The sequence below is a fragment of the Phaeoacremonium minimum genome, assembly GCF_000392275.1.
Source record: "Phaeoacremonium minimum UCRPA7 unplaced genomic scaffold PA7_03_scaffold_212, whole genome shotgun sequence".
NCBI classification, from domain to species: domain Eukaryota; kingdom Fungi; phylum Ascomycota; class Sordariomycetes; order Togniniales; family Togniniaceae; genus Phaeoacremonium; species Phaeoacremonium minimum.
Window position 1 is genome coordinate 317,755 of NW_006921118.1, and position 11,933 is coordinate 329,687.

The 11,933-nt window shown below is 50.0% G+C and overlaps 1 protein-coding gene across 1 annotated transcript; it reads right to left on the minus strand.

The window, feature by feature from the left end:
- Window positions 1–6,467: 6,467 nt before the first annotated feature.
- UCRPA7_2869 (putative mitogen activated protein kinase kinase protein) lies at window positions 6,468–8,485 on the minus strand (the record flags this gene model as incomplete). The annotated part of the gene is made up of 3 exons (XM_007915391.1): window positions 6,468–6,869; window positions 6,923–8,043; window positions 8,113–8,485. 3 exons carry the CDS (start codon window positions 8,483–8,485, stop codon window positions 6,468–6,470), a joined length of 1,896 nt encoding a protein of 631 aa, XP_007913582.1.
- Between the last annotated feature and the right edge of the window lie 3,448 nt (window positions 8,486–11,933).

An 11,933-nucleotide genomic window follows, 5' to 3' on the forward strand; every position in this document is an offset into this window, starting at 1 on the left:
TAATCACAGACCCGATTATTATACATATGTAAATAAACTTATTTACCAATTTCAGAGCAGAAAATCCGCAATTATGATCGGCCCAGAGAGCCGGTGCACCGATACGTGGTCCGCCCGGGCGCTCCAAGAGCCTAAGGATACAACCTACAAGTCTACCACAGAGACGAGAACACTGCACCTTCGAGATTGTTCAAGTAGACCACATCTTGGATACTTCTATCCTTTATATCCTGTTCTGGATGCCCGCCTTGAGCCGGGAAACGGCGTATGAAAGCGACGGCGCCCACATACACAGCCATCGCAGCCAAGTAAACAATGGGCAGCATCAAGGTCTCCAATGCAAGAGACACTTAGGTGCCCAAATGTTACTACAGAACACTTACAGCGGTTGAAAGTCCAGGTTTGAGAACCTGGCAGAACCGCTTCGATCACTTGTGACAAGAGCACCTTACTTGAAATAAATTTACGAGCCAGCCTATGTCCCCAACAGCAGCGATGTATCCTTGGCATCATAGGACAGAATCTCACAGCAACACTCAAAGGCATTTGCATAATATGCCCGGACCCATCTCCGGTGTACCGACTGTTATTCAGTCACGGGGTGAGCTCGTTCACACTGGCACACTAGGGGAACCAAGAACAAGATTGAAGAGGACGTACCAGGCCCGGACGTACCAGGCCCGATGTCTGTACATGTTTCGCTTTGTGCCCCTTCCTGCATTATCTCAATAGATTCCGGGCTATGATGAGCCAGGAAAACCTCATATCCAAGGGCTCAGTCAACAAGTCTGGGCACATCAGGGGCCGAGGAAAGCAGTCCTCCTTTTCATGCTGTTTTTGCTCTGTGTACGATACAACCTAAAGGGATACGCCTTGATCGTATTCGAGAGGTACTTTTTAGACTCCCAGCCAAGTATCATGTCGCCACCATTCAGAAAACATTCCGAGAATCAGCTTCGAGAATCATTAGCCATACAATGTTATTTATTGAATTGAATTACGTTATATATCTCAACATTAGAACTTGAAATTGGCTACCTAGTGCATTACGCAGTTGCTCGACATAGAGCGCGCTCCACGCTCGTCTTGCAATTGACGTGACTGAAAACCACAAAAGCCAACTGCAAAGATGTGCCGCAAGCTTGATTTTGACGAGTTTGGCAGGATGTTGGCCGGAAAGGATAACAAATATTCCGGAATTTTAGCAACGGAATCAATCGGGAGCCAACTCCCGCATTGAAAGGAGACCGCAGTATGTGGACTTTGTGCCCGAATCGCATGGTTGAGAGACTGCGCGTGTTCGAAACACAAGTGCCCGTCGTTACTGGTCACTTCGTCGCAATGCGGAAGAGTGCCATAATAATCCCATGGGGCCAAACATCATGCGGTCTGATATATCAACGCGGTATCTAAAGAGCTGTCCACCGCTAGCATCAAAAGACACAAAAGGGGGGCCATTTCTCCTACCACACATTCGGTTTGTTCAGTGCGTTCTGCCAACTGAACAAGAACACGGGCATCAAGCCTCGTGCCTCGTGGCGTTTCCCGTTAGCATCTCTTCGACCTACAGCAGCTCATGCTTGGCTGGTGAGTGGAAGACAAAACAGTCCCCCTGGTAAAGCAGAAGGCACAAGCAATTCTTCGACAAGAGCCTCTCTCAAGAACCAAGACTGTGAGGACTTGCAAGACAGCAAGATGGCAGACTTTGACCCTTCTCGTACTTTCCCTGTCTCAGAAGGCGGAAACGCAACCTCTCTCATTACTCTTTATATACTTGTTCTGCTCAAATAGTCTTGGGATAGTCAGTCCGACAATTATCACATCGGCCAGACTTCGCGATTGAACCATGTCGCACCACACCCCGACTTATGTTGCTTCGTCGTCTCATTGTTCAAGACTTTGAAGTTAGGCCATGTCTCACGCAGCCCCGTTCCTCGTAGTTGAATATGACACCGATTGGAGGGATGGATCAGCTTGCATACATGTATCAGCTACGAATTCGAGTAGAAGCTCTCTTTTTCACACATAACCACTTCAACTCCAGATAGTTATGACCTGAGGCTAGGTACAGCTCTGATCTATTACTATACAAAGCGAGCTATCTCTTTAGCCTTGAAAACAAGCACCCATATTTTAAAAACATCTACTTTGCCAGCAAGAGTGCAAGAGCATAGTCGCCAAGAGTCTTACAGACAGTGAAGAGACCCTGGAGGTGCATTCATACCATTCAGCAATCGACTCGAACTTTTTGAATTGTAAGTCGACGACTCGCGACATCTTCGTATCCGTGAGCAACCAAGCACAGTCCAGAGCTGCGATGTTAGGGTCACAGAAGTACTCAAGAATGATGGGACGACAATTACACAATTTGAAATGGTGGCCGAGGTCGACCTTCAGCGAGTTGAACTCTCCCTGATCTTATACATTCAAAGTCTTCTTATATACATACTCAAGCTTGAATTACACAAGATAACACGAGGCAGCTAGATTTTGAAACTTCTCTGCATCTTTGAGTCGGACTCAGCATCCCACGCTATAGTCTTCTATTTGAGAACCAACTCGATGAGCGCCAGGGGAACAAACATCCCGTGTGCTCTTAAGCACGGTTTCAACATATAAAAGCTGCACAGCGAGGAGATGTAAATGCCACAAGAGCCAAACAAGCACAATGGCTACATTCACAATACCTTTTCTAACCCACTACCGCGAAGAAGGGTACCTCCGAACTTCCTTTTTTAGGTGATACCGAGAACCAAGGGAGATTCAACTTCTCATTCTTTCCAACCAGGCGAAAGTCAGTATACGGCTCAACACACACACATTACATTAAGCATCTCTGGGATGTGGAGAAAAGACCGGTCAAAATGCCGCCGCATCTACAAAGATGCAGACACCACACGAACCGTCGCCGAACCCAGAGTGGCATGCGCGCTTACAGTCGCAGAGACAATCTAACGCGACTCCGCGATAACTTCGACTGTCTAAGCTCGGGCCGTCCCAGATTAACAACTATTGCAATGCTGGATGAAGCACTATGATGCTTTCAAGTTGCAGGGCAGAAAACGGCTAGATGACTGCCCACTGTCAAGACTGTCTCATCGGCCGAGGTCCTGATTGTCAATAAGTCTGGTAGGTCTGATGATCAACAAATCAGCACGTGCGATTTTCCAACACACTTGCATGCCATTCACGAATTAACAGTTATGAATCGAATATCTCCTTTATGAGTCTCAGAAACCATCATATTATAGCTACATAATTATTATTATTAGTACACCGGTGAGGCTAAAGCTCTCGGTACTTCTACCTAGCACTAATCATATAGTAAAGCCTTGCATGAAAGCTGGGCGAAAACCTGTATGCATTTATGTATGTATGCAGCGTTATGGCTGCGCCGTCGTAACGTTCTCGTCCCTGCTAAACTGAGACTTTCCCTCTCAGTACAGTATCATAGGAAAATAAAGAAAGAAGGGAAGAAAGAGAGAGGAAACGGGATGAAGAGGCAGTATAGCCGAATGCCACAGCCCTCTCGCCATGACCTCGTAGCGATAGCTCCGTAAGTTCCTTCCCCCTTAGATAGCACTAGAGAAGCCTCAAACAGTTAGATAACAACCAGATAATAACTATAGGTATCGTAAGAGGGTCTCTACGATGTCTCTACGATGGGAGAGTAGCGTAAGGCGGCTGAATGATAGTTTGTATGCTTATATAGGCTATCTCTCTAAGAGAGTATAAATATCTCTTCCCTTCTTTCTTCTTTTCTCTTTTTCTCCTTTTAGTCTTTAGTCTTTCAAAAGGTAATCTATGATCTCCCTACGACCCTTATGATATCATAGCGACCGTTCTATAAGTGAGGATTTGGGTGTAAGCCTATAGCGATCCTACTATAAGTATTGTATGACTCTTTTACGACCTTTGACTAATTTCTTTTAACCTTAGATTTATACTATAGCTACCATCGAGATGTTTGGAAAGAAAGGAAAGCTTATCACTTGGTAAATATAAATGTGTTACTACCCACCTACGACGCTGCTGATCGCCTACAATGATATAGCTACTACTCCAACCACTTGTTACCATTATATAAATGCCGTCGTAAAGGCTGTCACCAAGTCTGACACGATTTGTTTCCATCACGCTGGTATATATCTACGATCTCGCTACAGCCCTTCTGCTAACCCTCTGCTAGTCTCTAGCACTATCAAGTGTTTTGTTTACGCCAACAAAAATCGCCCCGACTGTATCGTCGTGAGTATCTCGCCCCTATCTCGCTCCTGGGCCGCTGCTAACCCCTTGCTAGCTCGCTGAGGAGCATCAGGAGGACGCCCAGAAGATTATGGACGCCTTGGCTGCCTAGAATGCCGCCAAGACTGCTAAAGCTTATAGCTACATGAAAGCAACCATATATCGGAGTTACGATTTCACGAACACACCTTGAGACTGTAGACTCGAGATCTACTGTGATGTGTGTACCAAAATAGAGGTTGCGGATGCATCCAAGGACCTCTTCTGCTTTAAGTGGTACCTTTACTGCCTATAAAACCACAACAGTCAATACTTCCGGAAAGTGTCGCACAATAGACACATATGGCATTGCATCGCCCACGATAATTGCAGTGCAGTCACGCAGCAAGCTGCCAGTAACTGATGAGCTGTCAAAAGCGACTCGGACTATTCTCTACTTGACTTCCACTTCATTGGGAGATGGAAGACAAATGCGGCAACTGCGTCAAAGTTGGAAAAATAGGGTTGAGTTATTACATCTAAGCGGCAACCTATCAGCACACAATGACTTTGCAACCTTTACGCGCCGCAAATACGCGAAACTTGCTGGCTATAGGAGCTGGACTTTCTCCTTGATCAACACAAGACCTATCCAAAACAGAGTTGTCAAGGTGGGCTGGATCAAGGAGATGGAGAAGGCGCCGAAAAAGCCTACCCAAAAGTGTGAAGAGGCAGCGGCAATCCATCAAATCAATCTGCATTTCAAGATATATTCGCACAACCTACTCCCCCATATATGGGACATAAACACCGTCGCTTCGGCTTGAGAGTATACCCAGCTTGCATCCTGAGTTGATACATGGCGGTCTTGTAACAATATATTAGCCAACCATACCCTTCATGTGCTGACAGGGCCGGCGCATTGTCTGAAGTATCAAATCAAACCCGGATGGACTCTAATCAATAACTCCATGTCGAAGGCGTTGCTGAGAGACGCCTATTACCAACATCAAACATGCTGGCTCGAGCCTTTAGTCTCGGCAAGAACAGACTCTGATCGACGCTGTCGTGTCGTGTCCGTAGACCATGCTCTACACCGCCAATCACCATGCACCAAGCCCAGCCCCTAAGCACTTCTACGTCTTCGAGGGAGCCACGATGGGCCACACGGTGGACATGGGAGCACAGAACCCAAATCTTTTGCCTCGAGGCATGGAGACGACCAGTGCCTCCAGAAAGCAGACGGTTCTCATGCCGGCCTTCGGTATGGATATCAACGACATTATACCCGTTGTGACTGATGGCCTACCAATCCGCCTTCTGGAATAGCCTAGCTAGTTTGCCATCATCATAGCAAGTGCAATTTGCGAATCAATTCGGGCTTTAAAGGAGCAGTGCCGTCGAGTAGTGATCGTAAGCTCAGAAGTATGCCGTCAGTGAAGTGTATCATGAATCGAGTCAAGTCTGAATCACAGTTACGAGTACCGATAGCAGTGCTAGGAAGTTGCCCTCTCTTGTCTCTTTTCAAATCAACTATCTATCTCCTTCTCTGGCTTGGTGTGTCTTGATCTGCCGCCTCCTTCTTTCTGTCCCATGCGTATGTATACAGCCCAGTCCCACTCATCATCTTCTACTCCGCTCCGCGCCGCCCCCATGCAATTGATTTCGTCTAGAGGAAGCCACAGCAGAATGATCTCGGAATGTTTGGTTCCATCCCATCAAAACAATTCCCAGCCAAGCCATCCCGCACTCCTGTAGTCTAGGCCATCATCCCAAATGCGTGTACAGGGTATGTCCCAGCTTTGAAAAAGGAAAAAGAAAAAAAGGAAGACTGTCCTGCAATGCAACAAGTTGGAAATGAAATAAACACAAGGCAAGCAAGTTTTCCGACAGCAACGAGAGCAACTCGATGCCTGACAAGAGACAAAGGGGAGGAAAAACATGTGAAAAGGACAAAAGACCTCCCAAATTCCATGCTATGATACGTGTGCTCATTGCCTCTTTGATAAAAGGAAAAAGAAACGGTCGATGGCATCGGCCCCCTTTTCGTGCTCGTCAATCCGATAGCAAATTTCAAGCCAAGAGCGCAGACCAGCTGTGCCCAGCTTAGCCCCTTCCATCTTTCTCTCGCGTACTCCTCTCCCATGGTATTCTGACATGTGATATCTCAACCAAACTCAACCGCAGTCCACGCACAAGCAATGCAGCATGTTTCCCGATAATACACAATGATCTATCCCTATCTATCCGTCTACCATGGGGCTTGCGGCCGGACTCACAGTGTCCAGCGGCGCAGCATGCAGCGCTGGTCGGCCGCCGTCAACTTTTGGCACGAGGCCTCTCTTCTTCCGTTCTAATGCGCCGGTCACCCAGGCGGCCACCTCGGGGTCAGCCCCCTCGGCGTTGAGGTTAAGCTGCTTGGCTGCGGCATCTGCCAGACTGTCCGCTGCGGCATCTTCTTCGGCTTCCGACTCCTCAGCGATAGTCTCTGGTTTCGTAAGCCCCTTAATCCAGGGATGCTGAAGAAGTTGAGGATATGTGAGTCGCTTCTTTGGGTTTTTGTTCAAACACGATTTGACAAAATCTCGTGCCGATGCTGAGTATCCTTCCGGAGGTAGATCTGGAGGATCACCTTCTACGATGGCCTGTACATGTGTTAGCAGTCTTATATGCTCGCTTGGGAAGAGAGAGAACTCACGCTCAACTGGCTAAAGATCGTCGAGGAGACCTCTGCCGGATATGGATACTTGCCCATGGCGCACTCTATTATCGTGAGACCCAAGCTCCAGATGTCGCTCTGCACACTGTAGGTTCCGTCTGCACCGGCAGTCATGTTGCCGCCAGAAATTCGCTCTGGAGCCATGTAACTCTGGCAGCCAATATTCGTCTTCGCGATAGAAGCCACAAGGTTGCCACTGACACCGAAATCGCAGATCTTGACCTGGCCGTCTGTATTCACCAGGATATTGGTGGGCTTAACATCCCGATGGATGATGTTGTGCTCATCTTTCAAAGACTTCAGACCCATTATGGTAGAGTATGTAATCTTGCGCAGTACACTTTCTGGGATGCCACCAGCATAGAGTTTGTCAATCGACCCGCCGTCCATGTACTCAATGCACATGTATACCGCACCTTCCTGGAAGAATGCGCCATAGAAGTCGATGATGTACGGTGATACACACTCATGTAAAATCACGAGCTCTTTGAGAATGGTTGTGAACTTGGACTCATCGAGTTCAAGTCTTATTTCCTTCATTGCCATCACCTTGCCAGAGGTAGAGCCCTCCGCAACGCTCTCAAGCGTGGCAACCTCGGTCTCAGAGAGCGAATTTTGACGAGACGCTGGTTTGAAGCCACTGAGACCCGGGCCGAAGCGCGGTGCTTTGGGCTTGGCATGTCGAACCTTGAAGACGGTTCCGTAATTGCCTTTACCAAGTTCATCGAGTACTTGGATCTCGTCTAGAGAGATTGAGAACGTCTGGCCGCTTGCGAAGTTGACACCTGTCCGGGTGATTGTTGCTGCGCCCTCGAACGTAATCCAGCCCTTCTCTGCATCGATGTAATTCTTGAAATCATTCCATTTTGAGCTTCGTGCAGCTCCGTTCAGTGTTGGCTGCTGTGGAGCTGCGCCACCTTGCATATCAGATAGCTTTGGTGTGCCACCTGTAGGAGACCCTCCACCAGGAAATCCTCCGAGCTTCATCTGCCTTCTCTCACTCAGACCTGGCTTCTTTATGCCGGGTACCGCCGGTGCAGACTTTGGAAATCCAGTACCTGGCATTGGTCTAGCCATGCCGCCGGGAAGCCTGAGGTTGCCTGGAAGACCGCCCTGTAGTCCCCCCATTGGAGATCCTGGACTACCCATAGACGGGCCACCTCCCATACCTGACGACGGTCCTGAGAGACCTGGACGAGGCATGCCCATCCTCTCCGCTTGAAGCGCACGTGCTTTCTGTAGGAGATCGGTTGGCAGATTGTTTGCCGAAGGAGTGGGCCGTCTGGCATTGTTCAGCGTGCCGGTGACACTGGAGCTCGAACTCATCAGACTCGTATTGGTCTGTGGATCTGACACTGTCCGTAACGAGGGCACCCTCCTTGGGATATCTTTGGATATAGAAGGGTCGGCGTCGGACGACGAACTCGGTGGGTCGAGCGGGGTGCTGGCTTCGGAGGATTCATCGGCTTCGGAGCCGGGGGACGCGGGGTTGCTGTCATAGTACTCGTCCGGCGTAGCCGGTACGGAGTCGGCGTCTGCCATTGTGGATGGTATGATAGGAGGGAAAGAGTCGATGGTGAGGTAATGTGTGTTGGAAGTCTCAATATGCCCCGTTTTCTCGCATGGGTGGTGTTGTGTTGTGCCGAACTTTCAGTGCGAGAACATTCGAGGAAGGCTTTGTCAAGGCAAGTAATGCAGCAGGAAGGTGGCGCTGGAAAGGCGTCCGGAAGGGCCTCGCCGGCGATCGACAAGTAACTAGAGAGATGCGTATTGCTTTGTTGGAGCTCTGGGTAGAGTAGAGGTAGACGAAGTGGTAGTTGTTCAAGGGGGCGCTCTCTCGTAAGCGCCTTTAGTACTGGTAACGTTGAATTTCTCGATGCGGGCGAGAGCAAACACGACGACGACAACGACGATGACAGCTTCTGATACACACAGCGCTGTCGACTAGGTAGGTACTGTAGGTGAATGCAGCTCTCAATGAGATCCGTCCGAAGGGATGATCAGAGGTCTGCGTCAGATTTATGGGGAATGATGGGCGAGTGATAGGGAAATTGGAGATGCGATGCAGGACCAAGATTGACGGCTTGTGAAGGTGCTCCTCATTGACGTGGAAATTTGGGCGATGAGAGCAGCCCACAGAAGCAGTCTAGCGCCGAGCTTAGGGTGTCCTCCGCAAATCTCCAACCCCTCAGCGAAGAGGGAGGTATAGTACAGTACCTAGCTGGCCGACCCCTCCAGCGCCTCCTCTTACGTAGCACCGTACAAGACATCCTTCACTGATCCTGGTCAAGTACCTCGTCACCCAGACTGACTGATGGACTACTACCAAACTGGGACTGTGCTTCTAGCCACAACACGAGGGGGTAAAGGTATGGCAACGAGGCACAGTTCAACGGGAGATCCTATTTGGTAGTGCCCAATTGGCTTGCATGTCATTCCTCCATACCTATGCCCTGCTCTAGTACTACTGCTGCACGAACAAGAAGCACGGCATTTGAAGCTCATCATGGTTCACGCGGTCTTCGCCTCTTTGCCCCGGCGCACACCCTCATACATACGTCAGGAAGGACTTCTCCGGGCGGTGCTGTCCTGGCCCAGGGCAGGAAAAAGTACAGAGCAGAGTATGACGGTCATGGGAAACAAGATGAGATGCTGCGGGCTTTCGCTGCTGGATCGAGAACAACCCAGTGCAGTAGTACTATGCCATATCGTAGCATCGCAGTGCCTTAGCTGCTTGGACCTGCGATGCGGCACTACCACTAGCAGCATAGCCAGTGTAAGCCGTTCGATGACGTTGATGGAGGCAGTTCTGGGAGGTGTGGCTTGACCGTGTGGCCACTCAGGTTGTGGCCTGGAATCCTGGATGCAACTCCCTGGGCCACTTTCGCAACCCATGCAGCGCACCGGCTTGCTCGAGATTGACATCAGGCCATCCGCTAAGTGTCAACGTCAAGCGAAAAAGCAGGATAGACACGATCCTCTCGAATATCTTCCTCTTTGGTACGCCTGAAACGCTCACATCGACTTTAAAATGGGATCTGCTGGAGCGCCGATGTTCTAATCTGGTCTCAGCCGGCCCAGCCCTGGTTCGCCCCCATCGCCCGACATTCCAAGCTTGCGTACGGGGTACCAGTATTGGGTATCTTGTCATGTTTTGTCTTGCTTCTGTTTCTCGGCCGTGATCATGTTTGAGTGTGAGACACCATCGCATATTCGCCCACGATACCGTCTTTTCCCATTCTTTTACTTTTGGCCCGCTGCAGCTCCTACGCCATAGGCCGGTGTGGGGAGACCCGTCCAGGCGGGCCAATACCTAGCGACCCCAGTTAGTCGGCCGTGTCGAGGACGTCATCGTGTAATGCCGGTTTCTTATGTGATTTCTCGGTAGTCGTATCAAGCCCGTGTGCTACAGAGTAATAATTGAAGCTTCTATGCATCACAGCCTGGTCAGGCACGGCAGGGCAGCCACAGAGTAATTTTCCTGGTCCCTGAATCCTGAAAACCGTTTGGGCGGCTCATAGTGCACAGCTTCCAAGGGTCCTCGCGCCACTTCCAGCATCCACCTGGAAATCTTTGAATCATTCGAGCTGAAGAAACGGTCAACCTGCATTCGAAAACCCTGACTTCAAGATTTGCGTCCTGGAGGCGCAATCACCAAGATAGCCAAAGCGGGTCCATCGGAGTGATAGCGAGGCACGGCAGGTCCGTGAGTGGTGGCTTGCCGGTTTCCGGACGGGGACATGGCCTATCATGGCCATCGCCGCCGCGAAATTTGAAGCCTGCATCGCGGCTGGTTACTACTAGACTTTTCGTCTTGAATGGATCATGCAAAGACCTCGCGTGTGGAGGCTGCCACTTGTCGGCTGTTAATTTCAGTTCAACAAACGCCACTAAGAAGCGACACCAACGAATCCGGACAGGGAAACCGTGCAGTTGCTTGCAATCAGTGAGTACTTGGTGATGACCACCATATCACGCAGGCCGTCAGGATAAGTGCCTGGTCTTCTCTGCTGGACTTGCCAACACGCCGCGAAGTTCCGCACAACGATCCCTTGACTTTGTCAGACATTGCGGTGTGAAGCGGCCGGGCTGATGTGGACTCGGTTGTTATATACCACGCAATGACAGTAAGTGCTTGGGCTCGTTGGCGTGGCATCCTACTAGTGGCAGATGGATTTAAATTTACGTCTCGTGCAAGATGACCTCACACCGTCTTGAACTTTGGATTTGCCCTTAGAGCATCTGCGAGAAGCTGCGTTACCTCCCCACTGCTCTCCTAGCCCGGGCTTTCCTGTTGGACCTTACATGAGAATCGTGCCAGCCTCTCACATCCGGACAGATGGGCTGGTGTCGGAAATCCACAGCGACGCAGCGAGCGTCGTACCCCAAATAGAGGTTTGCGCAGCCAGCGCACCTGCGTCTCGTAGAAAAGTTGCTGGCCAATCAGGGCGTGATCCCTGATCCTCGATCCTCACCAGATCAGAGATAGTTGGCAGGCCTGGGCGAGGCTTTGTCCACGTTTCTGGGACAAGTCGAAGTAGTGGTCTGGTTCCTTAGCGCGCTACAGCAGCAGAGCGGATACTTGAAAATGGCACGAGAGTCTGGGCATACTGTGGCAGGACCCTGCTTGCCTGGGTCTGTGAAGAGGAACAAGTATAGAGTCACATGCAGCAATACAGCATATTCAGGATCCGATGCTTTTGCCTGTTTGTTGTTTCGACGAGTTAGATCTGTTACCCCTCGTCTCTTCAGCTGAGTGGTCCACTTTTGGAGAGAAAGATGAGGCAGGAATGGCGTAAGCTCTCCAGAGGATGAGGAAAGGCCACCCGATTTAGCCCAGCGCATGGAACAGTTTCGGCAGGCGCTACCCGCATCCCCAGCCAGCGCACTGTACACCTCCGCCGGGGTAATATTTGTTAATTTTGAGTGAGAATTGTGACTTTTCAGACAAGGGAGTTACTACTTTTACCAAGACCAGCGGGGCTATAGA